This window comes from Miscanthus floridulus, chromosome 19, assembly GCF_019320115.1.
Source record: "Miscanthus floridulus cultivar M001 chromosome 19, ASM1932011v1, whole genome shotgun sequence".
NCBI lineage: Eukaryota > Viridiplantae > Streptophyta > Magnoliopsida > Poales > Poaceae > Miscanthus > Miscanthus floridulus.
In genome coordinates this window covers 26,745,722-26,764,247 of record NC_089598.1, presented here as the reverse complement: position 1 = coordinate 26,764,247, position 18,526 = coordinate 26,745,722, and the positions used below count along the sequence as shown (strand labels likewise).

At 42.4% G+C, this 18,526-nt stretch overlaps 2 protein-coding genes across 2 annotated transcripts; one reads left to right on the top strand and one right to left on the bottom strand.

The window, feature by feature from the left end:
• Positions 1-434: 434 nt before the first annotated feature.
• On the top strand, positions 435-8,484 carry LOC136529972 (AUGMIN subunit 3-like). The gene is made up of 19 exons (XM_066523026.1): positions 435-751; positions 1,480-1,516; positions 1,854-1,957; positions 2,328-2,523; positions 3,126-3,192; positions 3,331-3,434; positions 3,677-3,761; positions 3,885-3,945; positions 4,556-4,687; positions 4,851-4,920; positions 5,233-5,290; positions 5,376-5,431; positions 6,193-6,345; positions 6,506-6,617; positions 6,690-6,831; positions 7,416-7,491; positions 7,587-7,682; positions 7,967-8,113; positions 8,226-8,484. Exons 1-18 carry the CDS (start codon positions 576-578, stop codon positions 8,093-8,095), a joined length of 1,854 nt encoding a protein of 617 aa, XP_066379123.1. The 5' UTR covers positions 435-575; the 3' UTR covers positions 8,096-8,113; positions 8,226-8,484.
• Positions 8,485-9,150: 666 nt separating this feature from the next.
• LOC136529973 (uncharacterized) lies at positions 9,151-17,277 on the bottom strand. Its single transcript, XM_066523027.1, has 6 exons — positions 16,899-17,277; positions 15,787-16,032; positions 14,800-14,973; positions 14,602-14,708; positions 13,236-13,558; positions 9,151-9,932 (listed from the first exon to the last, which is right to left on the bottom strand). The coding sequence occupies exons 1-6, from the start codon at positions 17,079-17,081 to the stop codon at positions 9,361-9,363; spliced, it is 1,605 nt and encodes a 534-aa protein (XP_066379124.1). The 5' UTR covers positions 17,082-17,277; the 3' UTR covers positions 9,151-9,360.
• Between the last annotated feature and the right edge of the window lie 1,249 nt (positions 17,278-18,526).

Here is an 18,526-nt window from a genome sequence, read left to right as displayed (position 1 = left end):
CAAACAAAAATAAAAAGTATGTCATTACCTTGAACGAGGCCGAGGAGGAAGGGAGACGGCAACGGAGGGCAGGCGGGGCGGCGGGCAGGCAACAATGGAGTGGCGGGAGGGGCGGCGGGGCGACGGGCAGCCAGGGGCATCAGACAGGCAGCCAGGCGGGCGGGCGTGCTCGGGCAGACGGGACTGGGCCGCGGCGCTTTTATTCGGCTCTGTCGCGCCACCGATCAAGGCGCGTCACTGCCGCGCCAACATCGGTGGCGCGGTAAGCCCTGTCACGTCACTGGTCAGCAAGCCCTGCCACGTCACAGGCTTGACGCGGCCAAAAGTATTAGTTTTGAAGGAAAAAAATAGTGTTAGATTTAAAATTAGTTTTAAAAAGTGTTAAAATTAAAAAAAAATCTGCCCCAACAAGCAGCAGGTCCCATTTTGTTTTGCTCGCGTTGTTTCCAACTCACGCAACGCAAGCAGAGCAACCGCTGCCGGCCGCGCACGGCCGCCCACCCACCAGACCAGTCCACCACTACAGCCTCCCACCGCCGCCACAGCAGCTGCGGCGGCCGCAGCCGACGGCGAGGATGAGCGGGGCCGCGCTGTGCGCGGCGCTGATGGAGCTGGGGTTCGACGGGGAGGACCCGCTGGACGCGGACGCGCTGGAGTGGCCGTTCCAGTACGAGGAGGCGCGCCCGCTGCTTGCCTGGATCTGCTCTTGCCTCCGCCCCTCCAACGTCCTCTCCCCGTCCCACCTGGCCCAGTAAGCGAATGGTTCCCATCCCCTTGTCACATTGTGCTCTGGCATCCTTTTTCGGGCTGTGGTAGTGCTGGTGATTGCTGCTGAGGCCGATTTCGCTGTGGCATTGCTGTGGTATGCGACACGAAATGGCGTTGAGTTTGAGGCGCGGAGGGTTAATGGGGAGGCTAGTTGTTGGGAGATTCGGGCAGCTGGGGTGCCAATCTGTGGTGGAGTTACTGCGAATTCTCGGGGAGGATAGGTGCACTAGGGCTCTAGGGGAGTGTTTGTCTCTCTAACTCTCTATGGGCGCGAAATGTTGGGAATTAGTGGCAAATGCCTGTGTTGTGTGGAGGGTTTAGTGAGAGATTATGGCCCCAGTTTGATAAAGCTGTGAATTTGGGTGTGAAGTTATGGATTCTGGGTGGAGTTAATTTGCAGTTGCATTTTGTCAAAGGCATCCATTTTATTGTATTTGGGCATGAACAAAATTTGAAGGGTGCGTGTTGCGTCGGGAGAACATGTCAAATATCTGCTGGTTTTTTGTTAATAAACGTTGTTTCCTACTGTATGATTTGCTTAATGCTTCTGAACTTGCAGTTTTACTTGTAGTGCTGTGGTTAGTGAGTTGTCGTGCCTTCACTAGGCCTACTGATCAATTATCCAAAGTTTTGATGTCATATTCTTTTATTTTCATACTAATTTGAATAGGTGATTCTGTTTTTTACTTAATTTGTGCATGTGGCTTTCAGGTATGAACAGCTCGTGGAAGAGGGAAGACTGTTAGAGGTATATTCAAAAGGCCATTTAACATTCTTACAGACTTTAAAGAATGATAGGGTATCTTAAGTGCTTTTAATTGATGTGGCAAGTGGGTTCTGCAAGTACTGGAAATCTGCTTCAAATTTTTCGTTTTGTGGTCAAATAGCATATTAAGTAATTATAATTACACTGAATTCTCTGGGGAAGGATTGAAATTTTGTTAGTTCTTGGTGGATAGTCTTCATCAGAGAATAGTTCCAGTCCCAACCAAGATCTGGAACCCCCATGCAACTGCATTTTTATGTAGGTGTCTATTTCTGTCAGGCTTCAAAACTCTTATGGTGCACATGTATCATTTCCTCAGGGTGAAGATTTGGACTCTGCTTTTGATAGTATTTCAGCCTTTTCAAGCAAGAAAGACAATCAAGAGGCTGTGTTTGGATCGGAAGAAACCATTCTTGATATCCGGTATGCTTGGAACTTCCAAATATTGAAGTATTGCTACATTTAAATTGTCGTATTTATAGAATGGGTTCAAATTTTAGTGGGGACTGGTTTCTGAAATTGATGCTGGTGCAAAGTGTTTATGAAACCAATCACAAGTGGGTGTTTGTATGCTACTTCAACTATTTGCCGGGAATGGTTTTTTGACAGAAAACATTGTAAAAAAGAATTTAAACTGCTGGTATCTGCTTGGGCTTTTGCTCTCGGAACATCAGTAAACCCAAGTGAAGTCAAATGCTAATTATGCCAAGCTGCAAAGCGCATGATTGAAATGTTCCTTCTTAGCATCTTATAAGTGCTTTTCTTGACAATTTTCTCATTTTTGTACTTGCAGTGAAGCAAAACTAGCATATAGAGCCGAAGTTTTTGAGTTACAAAAGCAGCTTGCACGGCAGCAAGCACAATTTGATTTGCTTGCAGGCCAGGCTTCAACTCTTATTCAAGGTAGAAGGGCACGTGTATCTGCTATGTCTGCAGTTAGTGGAGAGCTTATATCGTTAGATGAGATACTTTCTTCCAGGAACTTGGAGGTATAACTCAATCAGTTGCAGTTTGAAAAAGATTTTTATTACATTCACTTATGATACTTTGACATCTGAATGTATTTGTATCTTACAAATAGCAGTCACAAAAGAAAAAAGGGTTTGTTTCATGTTATTGTGGTAAACGATTGAGTGTTTTCCATGATGAGATTTTAACTAATGATTACAGGATATCTTTTGCTATACTCTGCAATTTATCTCATACTCCCTCCGTTCCAAATTATAAGTCGCTTTGACTTTTTTGGTTCATCCATTTTGCTATGTATCTAGATATAATAATATGTCTAGAGGCATAGCAAAATGGATGTACCAGAAAAGTCAAGCAACTTATAATTTGGAACGGAGGGAGTAGTAAATATGGCCCTTTATTTTGTATTAGTACACTTGTAAATGAAATAATTCCCTGGCTGCTTCTTTTGCATCACAATTTTCGCTTCTGAGTACATGTCTTATTTGGAGTATGCAGATAATATGAGATATGAAATACTTAGTCTTTGTAGATTTTTACTCATGTAAACAAGATATTAATATGTTCCATGTGGTTATTTTTTTTTGGTAAAGTTTGATTTGATGTATTTTCTAACTTTCAGATGAATGCAGTTCTTGGAAGAATCGCTGCTACTACCCAGGAACTGGCCCATTATCATTCAGGGGATGGTATGCGCTTTACCTAGTGGCGATTGGGCATAGCTATTACTCTTTTCGCTTTTGATCAATGAATAATACTAACTATTCTATAGTGTATAAACATTATACTGTATCCAATGAAATCCCTTCTTTATTTATGGTTTGCAGAGGAAAGTATATATTTGGCATATTCAGACTTCCACCCCTATGTTGTTGGCGATTTGGCTTGTACGAAGGAGCTAAATCGGTGGTTCTCAAAGCAATTTGAGAAGGTAAATCATGTTTGGCTGTCACATTGTTCTCAGTTAACTGACTGGCTAATTTTACAATCTATGACAAGCCAATACCATGTAAATTGGCAGATTTAGGTACATTTTGTCATCTTCACTACATGTCCAAAATGTACAGTTATATATCTCGCACAATTTTACTTTTTACCCTTTGAGTAGCATAGGACAACTCTCCACAGTTTTTCTGCTTACTTATTTAACATTAACATTTGTTATGTGATCAGGGGCCATTTCGACTTGTTGCTGAGGAGGGGAAATCCAAATGTTCCTGGGTTAGTCTTGATGACATCACTAATTGCTTGATAAGAGGTAAATTGGCTTTCTTCATTTAATTATTTGTAACTGATCTTTCATGGAGGAAATAGCATGATTCGAATACTGGGATAACGTAACAGTTGAACTCATAGTAACCATTATGTTATCATGATGCAGGAGATTCTGAAAAATCTCATCATCACCAACGCGTCGCTGAGTTGCAACGACTTCGTTCCATGTAATTAGCTTTGGCTTCATAGTTCATACCTTGTCTTAGCCTTTCTATTTGCAACCACTCATCAGATTCATAATTGCAATCATCTCATGCAGTCTTGTTGCATGGTTCATTTAATCATCAAGTAAAGCTCACATTACGTTCCAGATGTTCTAAATTGGTAACTCTTCATGTGGATGCCTTACATAAAAGATGGATGCATAACATTCAAGAAACTTTAGGGTCATGAGGATGACAATTTCTGTAACCTCCTAATTATCTAAGAATAAATTATGAGGACTCAGGCCTCATTAGGATTCATGATCCACTGAATTATCTATCCATCATCCAATGGTTTACATAGAAGTTTGAATATTTTCACCTGAAAATAGGTTTGCACCCTATTTGTGCTTTCAATTATACCTTTATGATATAGCTACCTGTTTCCAATATTCAACTTTTATGTTGTGACCTTTTGTTTGTTATTGATTCGTTGAGTTATTTGTTATGTAAAATTTGGGATCACATTCTGTTCGTTGTGTTTACCTCTTAGGCAGCTAATAATGTGTTTTCCAGCTTTGCAACTTTCTCACCATTCTTGAATTTACTCTGAATTACTCTATTTTGGTGACAGATTTGCAACAAGTGAAAGACAGTGGATTGAAGCACAGGTTGAGAATGCTAAACAGCAGGCTATACTCTCTATATTGAAAGCACAAGTGTCATCCGATGAGGCTCATATACATAGGGATATCCATTCTCTTAGGTATATGTTATGCTATGTTTGTTGATCCTGACTCAGCCGTTTTCCAGCTTTGTACCATAAGTTATATACTTATATGCATAACTGCAAATAAATTCCTAGAGCAGAAACAAAGATTTATTTAATTATCTTATAAGCCCCTTGTATCTGTGGCATTTATCTTCAGGAGAAAAGGTTCTGAGCTTGCTGGAGAGCTCTCAACACTTTCTCAAAAGGTGCAAGCTTTGGTATCTGAGGTATGTAAGACACAATCGTATCTTTAGAAAATATATTTTGTTCCTGGGTTATAAATTAGTAGCTCACAAGTCAAATTTAAGTTTGATTTCTCAGAGTATTTTTGTGCTTTTGGGACCTGCAAATTTGTATAGTGGGATTAGCTTCATAATCTTTCAGAAATTCTTATCTGCAAGAACTTTCTAGGTTTTAGAGGATAAGATAGCAATAATAGTTCGTACTGAAGTGCACCATTGCACCAATTTTCTTTTTTCCTTTCATGGCACAATCTTACATCTTACTTCCTCCATCTATTTACTTGTTCTCCCCTCCAGACAATACCATGCCTGTGTTCAGAACTTGCTCAACTTCAAGGCACATATATCTTGCAAGGTTTGTAGAAAACATTTCATTTTCAGTGTTCTACAAATTTTGTTGTATTGTGGTCTTAGCTTCTTCTTATCACTCAAATATTTAGGGGATTATGATTTAAAGGTCATGCGCCAGGAGTACTACATTAACAGGCAAAAGACGGTAAGCTCATTTCACAAATCACATTATACATGTCATGTCGACATCTTTATGTGTCTTTTTTTTGTATTTTCTTATGGTAATGTCCTATCTTCTCTACTATTATGAAAATTAAGATGCCATAGAGCACCTCCAAGAGTTCCCTGATCCAACCTCTTAAAGTCAAAATTAAGGTTTATGAAACGAAAATCACCCTCAAACAATCCCCTAACCAGCAATCTATATTTAGTGGTACCTGCTAAATCATCCTCTCCCTCGTATTTTGGGTGACATGTTGTCTACCCTATATGTTATTTAAGATAGGGGAACAAAGGGGCAGAGATATTTAGGGGCGGTAGGATGTCCCCTGTATGGGGAAATTAAATTTAGGACGGACTCTTGCAGATGCTCTTATACTGTAGATACTTAGGTGGTATCAAGCTGTGCAAAGAGTTAAACATTATATTCCATATTTTGGCTCATCTCCTAACCAGCATTGGAGGATTTCTAAGACAACCGCACATTCACAGCAAAGGAAGACTACTGCACATTTGCAGAAAAGAAATTGCAACAGCAATTTACCAGTATTCCTTTGCCGTTATGTATATTTAGTTGGGTAGTGCGGCTGACAGAAGGTGGTTGCCTCACTGGGTTTATACTCGCAGAAGTCAGACCGCAACAGGAAACTTTTTTTCCCTCATAAGACTAAGTAGGCTGCACTTGTTTTATATTATGTCCCTTTTTGTTTTTCTCCTGATCTTACTGGTATCTGATACATTTTGCAGTTCATCAATCACTTGGTTAATCAGCTTGCCAGACACCAGTTTCTGAAGATCGCTTGCCAACTTGAAAGGAAGAATATAGCTAGAGCGTACTCATTGCTTAGAGTAATAGAATCTGAGTTACAAAGCTACCTCTCAGCAGTCAATACCCGCTTGGTAATCAATCTCCATTGTTATTGACTTGCTTCTTATCCTTGTTTCTTTGGTGTCTTTTTTCATTTTACATTCTGTTTTCGGCAGCATCTATTTCTGTCACCTGTTATTTTCGTTGTCTTCTGGTATATGCTTAATTTCTTTGTGTTAAGGTGTCTCTCAGGGTCATTATAATTCATTAATTCAAGCTTCATCTGAAGTACGAGAACAAGGAGCTATTGATGATCGTGACACTTTCCTCCATGCAGTGCGAGATCTCCTATGTATTCACTCAAGTAAGCGGGCAACTCTACTTATCTGTGAGTATTTTATTCTCATATTCCTAATGTGGCTTATCCTTTTTGTAGATGTCCAAGCAACAGTGCCAACGTACATGTCAGCACATGCATTGGTTCAGCAGATATCAGCACTTCAATCTGACTTGCTTTCTCTTCAGTCGGAGCTGGAGAACACCCTTCCAGCTGACCGGAAAAGATGTATCAATGAGTTGTAAGTTAACAAAGCACTGTCTAATAATTTATTTCCTCTACCTTATTTCCTGTCAATACATAAAATCAAAATTTCAAAGGTTTCTTTTTTTTTTTCTCGAACACGCAGGAGAGCTGTGTATCTTTGTATTAAGAAGAAAAAGGGGCAAGAACCCTTACAACACACACCCACACTCCTAAGCTTTTTCTGCTATGTACCAACCTATTCTACTGTGTACCAGCGTACCCATGTATAAACAATTAATCCCAGATATCCAACTGACGAATCACACAGTAGGCATCTTTCTAGCTTGCAGCCAAACCTGAGCGGTAGTTCCAATGCCCATAACTCTTCGGTTGTTTCACAGCTTGATTTTTGTATATGCGAAGCTGCTGCCTCGTCTACTGTTCATAAACATAAATAAGGTTTCAGTATGGAAGGATCGCAGCATGCTAAATATCTGGTCTTCCCTGCAAGTTCTTCACTAGAAGCATTATTGAGTGTCATCCAATATTATGTTTTAGCCCACAAAATCACTCTTTAGTTGGCCAATATATATTTAGTAGGTCCCAAGCCCAGTCATTTCACTCTCTTCACTCCTGCAGATGTACTCTGATTCAAACAGTGGAACAGCTTCTATTTGCGTCGTCAACTACTGCAGAACCAATATTGACGCCTTGGGTACATTCTTTGAACCCTCAGATTGTGATATTTCTTGGATCTCCTTTATTTCAGCACATACGAAATGATGTGATAAATCCCTGCTCATCATATAGCCATTGATGCGGGCGCTTGATGATATGGAAAATGCCAACGCTCAAGTTGAAGTTTCTGTGGAAGAAGTAACCAAGGCTCGCACCCAGAAGATAAAGGTATTTCATTCATTGATATGCTATGATTCTTCATGGCTGTTGCCTATTGAAGAAAGCTTGTTTGATTATCTTTGCATTTATCTGTTAATTTCCATAAACTAGACTATGCTTTCAGAGATTAGTTTCATTTACCCGATGCATACTGCACAGAACGACTGGCTTCTTGGCTTGATTGTCAGTCATCGTCATCATGCAAAGAACTTAACAAGAAATATTTGAAGAACAGTCGTCTCTTTTGTTACTATGTTCTTCAAAAGACTAATTAACTGCAAAATGATACGCAGATCTTCGATAATCGTGCCCATGAGGTGGGGAGGGAGCGACAAATATTTGTTGATTTCTTCTGCAACCCTGAGCGCCTCAAGAATCAAGTCAGAGAGCTGACCTCCCGTGTGAAAGCTTTCCAGGACTAGACCTGTTCTTGTACGCTGGTAAGTACAGTACAGGCCATGTAATTCCCAGCCCCTTCCTTGCTTATTTGCCCGTTACATTAGGCTAAAACTCGCATGACTCCAGCCATTGACAAATGCCTTTGTGTGCCAGGTCTCACATGTGATACTTTTTTGTGTTAAGTTTGACTTCGCTCCAACATCAAGTTGGGGCTGCTGTGCAGGGACGGTATGGAACGATAGACCATCAGGTAGCTCGGGGGTTCAGGCTCTAGGTCCTTGTGCCACCCGGATAGGATGGCATTGTTGTGATATTATTTATAGCGATCTGTATGTTGTAAAATATTTCAGAAATCACGACCCCTTTCTTTCGTGTATGAGTGCTTTTGAGTAGGTTGTGATGGTTGTGGACCTGTGGTACAGTTGTGGGCTTGTGGCATCCAAAGCACAATCGGTACTGTGGCTTTGATAAGTATAATCGATTTCCTCTTCACTCACAGTCACAGGGGTGCGATGGTGGATTCTCTCGGCGTTACTCTGGAGAGCGCCATGTTTCGGCCCAACGATGTACCGTGGCTGGCATTCGGAGCCTAGCGTATCTGCAGCGGAGCTCAGTTGTTACAAAGGTCAAAGGAGCAGACGCATGTGTAATGGTGCTAACTGCTAACAAGACATGCTGGCATGCTGCCAAGACATCTGCTGATTCTGTTACAGGATTGTACAAAAGAAAAACTGAAAACTACAGGTCGACTTCGTTCAAAAGAAAAAGAAAAACTGAAATACTACATACAGGTCGACTTCGTTCAACACGTCCAACTTAAGCAGAGGATAAACATCATGCTCCCGAAAGGTAGTTGCAAAATTAACATTGGAACCGAGTGCTTATGAGTTACGACAGACGAAAACCTTACATTCACGTCAATCTAGAACATGACATGCCCCGAAAGGTTAGAAACGATGGAACCGGGTGCTCATGGCAGATTGAAACAACCTTTATATTCACGTCAATCTAGAACATACAGGTACCAGTGGAGGTGACGCCTGATAATTAAAGCTCACAAGTTTTGCACGGGGCACGATTGAGGTAAAGAACCAATGAACATTTCAAACTTTCCACTACCCATTTGAGTCGCAAAACATACAACTGGAGCAACCTACAGGGTGTCACATTTACAGGGCGGGGAATTCGCCTCCAAGGTGGAGGTAAGGGGCTTTCTTATTGCTTGGATACAATTTTTACAGCATACTCCCTATTTCTGGGAATGGGCGCGAGGTCTGGACTTCCAGGTTCAGTTCTCAGTATCCTCTGGGATCTTGAAGAGGAACTGCGGTAGTGAGGCGATGCGGGGGAGGTTTGTCAGCAGCTCCCCAAACGAATCCTTTCTTGACATGGCTGGCGGATTGGTGGCATCTGTAGGTTTCCCTGTTGGTGCGGAGCTGAATTCTTCGTCAGAACCATCTGATGCTTCCGCGCCAATGCTGTCACTGTCATTTGGCTCCGGCTTTGGTTTGGCAACCGGCGCTGTGTCTTTCTGAATCAAACAGCAGAGGGAGTCCACCCTGGCCATCAGTGATCTCTCGTCTGAAGCAGAAACTGGCGGGCCTTGTGTGTCACCAAGAAGGTACTGAGCAATCCCCTCGAGTGTTTCTTTGGTCGGCACCTCGTTGTTGGCCAATGCCGGATTGCCTGAAGTGATCTGCTCTGAGATGCAGTTACCTAGGTGGTTCACCAGATCATCCACTGACATCGACGGTCTAAGCCCAGGCACCTTCAATTGACTCCACCAGTGGGGGATATTGAATTCTGGTGCTGCACCATTCACATTTCTGCCGACAGCTTGTACACCTACAGCACCAACTCCTGTAAAAATGCCTGTGGGATTAGAAAGATTAATCAAAATATTTGCAGATGTATCGTATGATTATGTGAAACACCTTGAAATTTTGATTCATCGACAAGAAAGGATTAGAGAATGTACAGGCTAGCACATCAGACATATATTCAATCTGCGTCTACCGAAAGAACTGAAGCAAATCATGTAAATGAGCAAGGGTCTTCGCATCAGAGTCGACGGGTGCGAAGGGTAAGGAAGCTAGTCGAACCAACTAGGATCCGTTTAGGTAGTTGGAATGTAGGGTCACTTACAGGTAAGTTAAGAGAATTAGTTGATACTGCGACTAGGAGGCGTGTAAATATATTATGCGTTCAAGAGACTAAATGGAAGGGTCAGAAGGCGAAGGAGGTGGACAATACAGGTTTCAAGCTTTGGTATACAGGGACAGTCGCGAATAGAAATGGAGTAGGAGTTTTGATTGATAAGAGCCTCAAGAATGGTGTGGTGGGAGTGAGAAGGCAAGGAGATAGGATTATCTTAGTCAAGCTTGTCGTTGGTGATATGGTCTTGAATGTAATTAGTGCGTATGCCCCCCAAGTAGGCCTCGATGAGAGTGCTAAGAGACAGTTCTGGGAAGACTTAGATGGCCTAGTTAGAGCTATACCTAGTAGTGAGAAGCTTTTTATAGGAGGAGATCTTAATGGGCATGTAGGTACTACAAGCGCAGGTTTCGAGGCAGTTCATGGAGGTTTTGGGTATGGTAGTAGGAATCAGGAGGGGGAGGAAGCTCTAGACTTCGCGGTAGCTTTTGACTTGATGATAGCCAACACTTTCTTTAGAAAGAGAGAATCTCATCTAGTGACCTTCAGTAGCGGACAACACTGTAGTCAGATTGACTTTGTCCTCGCAAGAAGAAAGGACAAACGAGCATGCTTGGATTGCAAGGTGATACCAGGGGAGTGTGTTGTTTCTCAACATAAGCTTTTGGTGGCAGATTTTCGTTTTCAGATGCATGCCCGTAGGGATAAACAAGTTAAGATTGAAAGAACAAAGTGGTGGAAACTGAAAGGGGAGACGTCAGAGGTATTTAGGGAAAGGGTTATCAAAGGGGGCTCTTGGAAGGAAGAAGACGACATAAACAATATGTGGGACAAGATGGCAACCAACATTCGGAAGGTAGCCTCAGAGGTGTGTGGAGTAACCAAAGGAAGGGGACGTGAGGCTAAAGATACTTGGTGGTGGAACGAGGAAGTCCAAAGGGCTATTAAGGAGAAGAAAGAATGCTATAGACGCTTGTACCATGACAGGAGTGTGGACAACATAGAGAAGTATAAGGTGGCAAAGAAGACTGCAAAACGAGCTGTAAGTGTGGCAAAGGGTAGAGCGTACGAGGATCTTTACCAACATTTGAGTACGAAGGAAGGAGAGAAGGACATTTATAGGATGGCTCGGGTTCGTGAGAGAAAGACACGGGACTTCAACCAAGTTAAGTGCATTAAGGATGAAAGGGAGCATCTCTTGGTAAAGGAGGATGAGATCCGACATCGATGGCAAGAGTATTTTGACAAATTGTTCAATGGTGAGGATATGGACACAACCTTTCAGTTGGATGACTCTTTTGATGACACCAATAGGCGCTTTGTGCGGAGAATCCAAGAGTCTGAGGTCAGAGAGGCGTTGAAAAGGATGAAAGGAGGTAAGGCGATGGGACCGGATGGTATCCCAATCGAGGTGTGGAGATGCCTCGGGGACATAGCTGTAGTATGGTTAACCAAGCTGTTCAACCATATTTTTCGATCGAACAAGATGCCTGATGAGTGGAGGAGAAGTATATTGGTACCGATCTACAAGAATAAAGGGGATATTCAAAGTTGTACAAATTACCGAGGAATTAAGTTGATGAGCCATACTATGAAGCTATGGGAGAGAGTTATCGAGCATCGTTTGAGAGCAATAACGCGGGTCTCTATGAACCAATTTGGTTTCATGCCCGGAAGGTCAACCATGGAAGCCATTTTCTTAATAAGACAAGTTATGGAGCGGTATAGGGAGAAGAAGAAGGACCTACACATGGTTTTTATTGACTTGGAGAAGGCTTATGATAAAATACCAAGGAATGTTATGTGGTGGGCGTTGGACAAACATAAAGTCCCAACGAAGTACGTCGGGCTCATTAAGGACATGTACAGCAATGTTGTGACTAGAGTTCGAACAAGTGATGGAGACACGGATGACTTCCCGATTAGGATAGGACTACATCAAGGGTCAGCTTTGAGTCCTTATTTGTTTGCTTTAGTGATGGATGAGGTCACAAGGGACATACAAGGGGACATCCCTTGGTGTATGCTTTTCGCGGACGATGTAGTGCTAGTTGATGAAAGCCGGACAGGAGTGAATCAGAAACTGGAGTTATGGCGGGAGACTTTGGAGTCCAAAGGTTTTAGACTTAGTAGAACTAAAACTGAGTATATGAGATGTGACTTCGGCACTACTACTCGGGAGGAGGAAGATGTTAGTTTGGAAGGTCAAGTAGTGCCTAGGAAGGATACCTTTCGATATTTAGGATCAATGCTACAGAGGGACGGGGATATTGATGAAGATGTTAGCCATAGAATCAAAGCAGGGTGGATGAAGTGGCGGCAAGCGTCTGGTGTCCTATGTGACAAAAGAGTACCACAGAAGCTAAAAGGCAAGTTTTATAGGACGGCGATTAGACCTGCTATGTTGTATGGTGCAGAATGTTGGCCTACGAAAAGACGACATATTCAACAGCTAAGTGTCGCGGAAATGCGTATGTTGCGTTGGATTTGCGGTCATACAAGAAGGGATCGAGTTCGGAACGATGATATACGTGAGAGATTAGGGGTAGCGCCAATTGAAGAAAAGCTTGTCCAACACCGGTTGAGATGGTTTGGACATGTGCAACGGAGACCTCCAGATGCACCGGTGCGTAGTGGAATCCTAAGTCAGGATAGTAACGTGAAGAGAGGCAGAGGAAGACCGAAGTTGACTTGGGTAGAGGCAATAAAAGGAGACTTGAAAGGATGGAATATACCCAAAGACTTAGCCTTAGATAGGAGTGCTTGGAAGACAGCTATTCATGTGCCTGAACCTTGATTGCTTCTGTTGGGTTTCAACTCTAGCCTACCCCAACTTGTTTGGGACTTAAAGGCTTTGTTGTTGTTGTTGTTGTGGTGGTGTCTCACATACAGGTAGGGGGTATTCATACTTTAAGGTACTGATAAGCAGTGCAGTAAGGTAACGTAACTCGCAACATGCTGCGAGAGCGGAAAGGAATGAAGAATATGCCATCATAGGCTTTAAATTACCTGTTCCTACTGCCTGAGGAAGATATTCAGCTGGCATTCCAATGGAATCATTGTTTTCATTCTTAGCAGATATGGAGGAACCAGCACATGGTGACACGGAGCCTGAATAGCCAGGTAGAGCCTCATGTTCATCTTTCAAATTAGTAAAACCAGCACATTTTGATTCAACTGGATCCTCAAATATTGAGCACCTAGGTTCAAACAATGCAGAGTCTAATGCGATCTCTGGTTGTTGGCTCAATTGATATAGCCGCTGATCACACTGAATAAGCTTCTCAAAATTCTTGCTCAACAAGGTTGAAGGGCACTGCAGAAAATGCCGCCTGCAAATTTTTGAACAATCAGAATACTGAACAAAGGAGTAGAGTAGAGGCTCAACAAGTACTAATACTATAAATGGCACTCTTTTACAAACCAAAGTTCTGAGTAGTACACGATGCCACTCTGTTATAATCAAAGTTCAGTGTCATAGATAACACCATGGACCATGCGCCCTGTTCGTTTGGGCTTGTTTGGCTGATAAGCCATGGCTGATAAGTACTGTTGGCTGATTTAGTGTGTGAGAAAAATATTGTTCGTTGGCTGAAAAAGTACGGCTTATAAGCCAAACAAGCCCAAGCGAACAGGGTGCATAGCTTTATTAAATAGATACCTGGTTCTGAAAGCTATATTTGAATGCATGCCAACTTCCCTTTTTTCCTTCATCTTATGCAGTGTGAAACAGTTTATATGAATCATTTTTAGGGCCCAAAAAAGAGACTGGATGAGGTCCTGTGATGCACATATGTGCACCGAGAGAGTAACTGTACATAGTATGTGACCGTATAATGGGTGACAGAACATAAAGGATAGATTTATAAGTGGCTCCTTATGTTATTAGATTTATAAGTATCTCCTAAGCATATTGGATCTAGATATGATACAACTCAAGTCAAAGTGATCCACAACTAAATAACTTATCCCTTAGCAATACAACTAAAACAAACAATTTAAAAATGCGTCCTACAGTACCTAACTACTCCCAAAAGGGGCAAACAGTTCTTTCTGTTCTAATAACAAAAATGAGCCAGAAACATAGTACAACATAACCCCAGGTAAACATCATAAATATCTTTGGAATGCAAACAGAGCCAACAAAAATGGAGCGATAAAGTAAAAATCATGCCGCGCATAGTACTACAGAACCCCAGGTAAACATCGTAAATATCTTTGAAATGCCACCAGAGCCTCTAAACATAAAGCAGATAAGCTATGCTTTATACTCCAACAGTACTATGAGTATGAGGTACTGCCAGATATATAGGAGCAATCTTCTCATATGAAATCCATTTTAATTATGAGCACTGAATAATTAAAAGTAATTCACCTGTGCATACTCGCTTGACCACCAGTGAAATCTGAGGTAGCCTGCCACAGTGTGTGTTTTCTTGGCTGCGGATCTGTCTCTTTAAAGAAAAGAGGTGGTCTGGCCAACTTCAGGAAAAGGAAAAACACCTCAGAATCGAAACAAAGGTAGTGAACTGAGAAGAAAAAAAAGAAACAAACATCTTCCAGATAAACGTACCGCCACATCCAAGGTTCCTAGGCCATTTTCGGGGCAAGTTGCCTTCAAAGCAGTAATATCTGACCATTGAATTTCTATCTTACTCTTAAGGCCACCTTCCAGAACTTCCCACACAAGTTTATGCTTTGCAAAGTAACACTTTGCCACCAAATCACCTTCATACCGTGACACATACTGCACAGAGAACATAGAGAACATTAATTAAGACATTTAAGGGCAAATTTTCTTCAGGTGAGCTATTATATGAATTACTGGATATGCTGGCATGCACAGAGTTTGGCTCTCATAAGCAATTGTTGCAACAAAAGATACGTAAAAGATTGGATAACAAAGAAGATGCATCGGTGTTGCACTAACACTTCATACTACAACAGAGTATCAGTATTATAATTGCATGAATATTAGCTTCAAGTTGCATAGGCTACAGACAAAACAGCTACGATAGTGGTTTACTACATAAGAGTAAGTATTTAATTTAATGCATTGCCTATGTCACAACAAAGCATCATTATTCACCGGCGTTGCGTATTTCATGTGAAGTGTGAATGTAGTACTTCCCTTATCTTCTATCTTCTATATCTTATATTCCTAAACCTCTATATCTTATATTCCTAAACCCCACTAACGATTTCTCTCAACATGCAAGCTATCCACCTCAGCAATGCACTATCACATGCAATTAAAACCCACTAGCATATGCAATTGTGAAGTACATGTCAGCAAGACATATAAGCATTTCGTTGTCCATGTCAACATGCCACGTAATCCACTAGCATTAGTTTATAATAGTTTATTCCTTTGTATAAGTAATTATATATAGTATAATTTCATTCTAAACCATCTGCAATTCCCGCAGCAACGCGCGCGGTATACTTCTAGTTAAAACAAACAAAGAAGGCAAAAAAAAGGGAGACATACACCTAATGCATATTGAGATTGTATCAGAGGCTCAGCTGATAAAAGAACAGAAAAAATAAAGTCACTCACCTCCCATGAACCAATGTTCAATATATTTGCAGGAAAATTCGAAGCTTTTAGCCGTTCGCCTGCTGCAGACGCACCAGATTTATTGTCTTTCTTCTTGGAAGGCTCAGAACCACTGTTGTCCATGGAAGACTCCCCAGCGTTGGATGCTTGAGAAAGCCTCATCTGAATCAAATCCAAGAGTGATGGGCTTTTTTTCAGCCGCAGACCCAATGGGCTAGGTTCATCGAGTACATTGTGGTACATATCCTGAAAGAGTCCATCAACATAAGAACAATAAAACTCAAAGCTGACAATTCTATAGTTATATATGCATATACAACTACCTAGGGATAAATAGCCAGTTCAGATTATTTTCTCAACAAAGTTATTCATGTTTTCTGTTCATTCCTAACATAAATTTTGAACATACAGCAAGTGTTGTTGTCCGGATAAAGTATGAACACATATATATTGGCCATATAATGGACTGAAATCCTCTAAACAAAACCTTACCTAGTGCACAGAGTACATGTACGCTAGTACAGTACAGTACAGTACTATCCTCTGTCAAGGTACCAAGCCCACAGCATGTTACTGGTATCTGTGTTTATGTGTCTAGATGATAGTAGCAAATTCCAACCATAGATTTGTACCATAACAGGACTTACTAATTGAACAGCATGGTAGAATATGACGTCATGAGCATGGTTAAACTATTGTTTCTTTTTTCCCTGCTTGCTTTATAGCATCAGAATGCACAGACAGGAAAAGTAAATGTGGACTATAAAATGTCAACCTGTCTTGCAACTAGACAGAGGACATTTGCATTGCAAGAGTTGAATACAAACGACATGCGGAAATTTATCTGCACGAAATAAGCTGTAGAAGAATCACCCTACCTTGCAGCTTCATCTAGTCCTCGAGTAAGAGGGTAATTCGGATCGAACGCCTGAATTTCACAGCTAAGCACTTCTACTTTCCCAAAAACACCACGCTAAACTAAGTAGCCCAAAAAATCCTGACAGAACTCCCCCGATTGACATCAAACATGGCGAGACCAGCTCGCTAGCCAGCTCACTGCCAACAGAGCACACCAAAATTCCGTATGAAAAACACGACGACCCCGGATCTACCTGCTGCGGCTGCGGAGGCGTCGGGGGCATCGGCTGAGCTGCCTTGGCGCGCTTGCCGAGCGGGCCGCGCTCGTCGGCCCCGAGCTCCTCCACCTCCAGCTTGACCGCGGCGCGCCGCGCGGGAGCCATGGCCGGCTCGGCCGGCTCCGCGTGCCGCTTCCCCGAGCTCGGCAGCTGCACCATCGGGGTGGGGATCGATCGCCGGAACCCTAACAAACCCTAGCGCCGGCCGGTCCCGATCACCGTGACGGGCGAATCCAATCGGGCGGGCGGGCGAGACGAGGCGAGGCGGAGCGAATCGAATGATTCGAGGGAGGGCAGGGGGAAGGGAGCGCGAAGGCGGGCGGACGACGGAATGGGGGACGGGACGGCAGCCTGCTTGCTTGGCCTTTGGGAGAGGAGAAGGGTCCAGAAATAGCCGCCGCCGCCGCCGTGCTCACGAGAGGGGCGCTAGTGGATGACTTGTGGGGTCGGATTCCCTGGGCCCCATGTGTCGGTGACAGGTGGTGGATTGCCCCCCCACCCCGAGTGGATAAAGTGGCGGGGGTCGTTGGATGCAGGCGCGCGGCTGTCAGCAGCAGCAGCTCGGGCGGTGACAGGCGGGCCCACGCGGTGGGGCTGGATATGTATGCTCGGTCGGGCGTACTACTACTGCTACGCCGTGTAGTACTGGCACGGCGCGACGCACGAGCGCGCGGTGTGCCAGTACGACTCGTTTTGCCGCTTCTGTTCTTGTTCACGTGGAAAACGCAGTCTGAGTCACCGACGGTGAGACGGCTAGTCCGACTTGTATCTGGCTACTGGCGAAGAGTCAACGTCTACGAGTTTTCAGTGTTCCACGTTGGTAGTAGTATTTCTTTTATGGGGTGGAGGGATTTGTCAACTCAATGGGATGTTTTCACCTTTAAATAATGTTGATATATCATTTATGTATGTAAAATTATCTTTAAATAATGTTGATGTTGATATATCATCATTTATGTGCATGTCTTTTCAAAAAATGAAAAAAATAGTATGCTGCAATACACATCTAGAAATTAGGGCCAGTCGATGTTTTCCCCGAAAAAGGCAGAAACAGAAAACATTTCACACATTCCAAAATGTAGCACTACTAGATGAATTTCCCGCGCGTTGCCACAGAAATATAAAATAATTTTATTTGACTTAAGAGGACTAGGATGTAGAAGAATCAAACGCGATGTACAAACATATATATATATATATATATATATATATGTGTGTGTGTGTGTGTTTGTGTTGTAAGCATAATTGATTTTGTTCACATAGGACAGCCTGTTCGTTTGGCTGTGGCTTATCGTAAACGATCGTAAATTTCCAGCCGGAACAGTATTTTTCTCTCATACAAACCAGCCAGCAGTACTTCTTCACGGACTGAACCAGCCAACCGAACAGGCTGACAATGGCTTGTAAAATTTCTACAATAAACTGTGGCAGGGGTATAATTGAAGACAAAAAAAATCGATATGAACTTCAATTGAATGCTGGACCGTGGACATATATTTGTATCATGATTACTAATTGATTTAAAAAAGTTTTAAAAAATGATACATCAAGAATGAACTAAAGAAAAGGCAACATGCTAATCTTTGATCTTTAACTTCATAAAG

Bases quoted from the DNA above. Each gene is read 5' to 3' on its own strand.
- LOC136529972 (XM_066523026.1), top strand. From the start codon at position 576: ATGAGCGGGGCCGCGCTGTGCGCGGCGCTGATGGAGCTGGGGTTCGAC. The intron at 1,517-1,853 runs GTATATTCAAAA...TCATTTCCTCAG, and splicing joins AAGAGGGAAGACTGTTAGAG to GGTGAAGATTTGGACTCTGC. The intron at 6,346-6,505 runs GTAATCAATCTC...GGTGTCTCTCAG, and splicing joins CAGCAGTCAATACCCGCTTG to GGTCATTATAATTCATTAAT.
- LOC136529973 (XM_066523027.1), bottom strand. From the start codon at position 17,081: ATGGTGCAGCTGCCGAGCTCGGGGAAGCGGCACGCGGAGCCGGCCGAG. The intron at 14,974-15,786 runs GTGAGTGACTTT...TTCTCTGTGCAG, and splicing joins TGAACATTGGTTCATGGGAG to TATGTGTCACGGTATGAAGG. The intron at 14,709-14,799 runs GTACGTTTATCT...CTTTTCCTGAAG, and splicing joins TAGGAACCTTGGATGTGGCG to TTGGCCAGACCACCTCTTTT.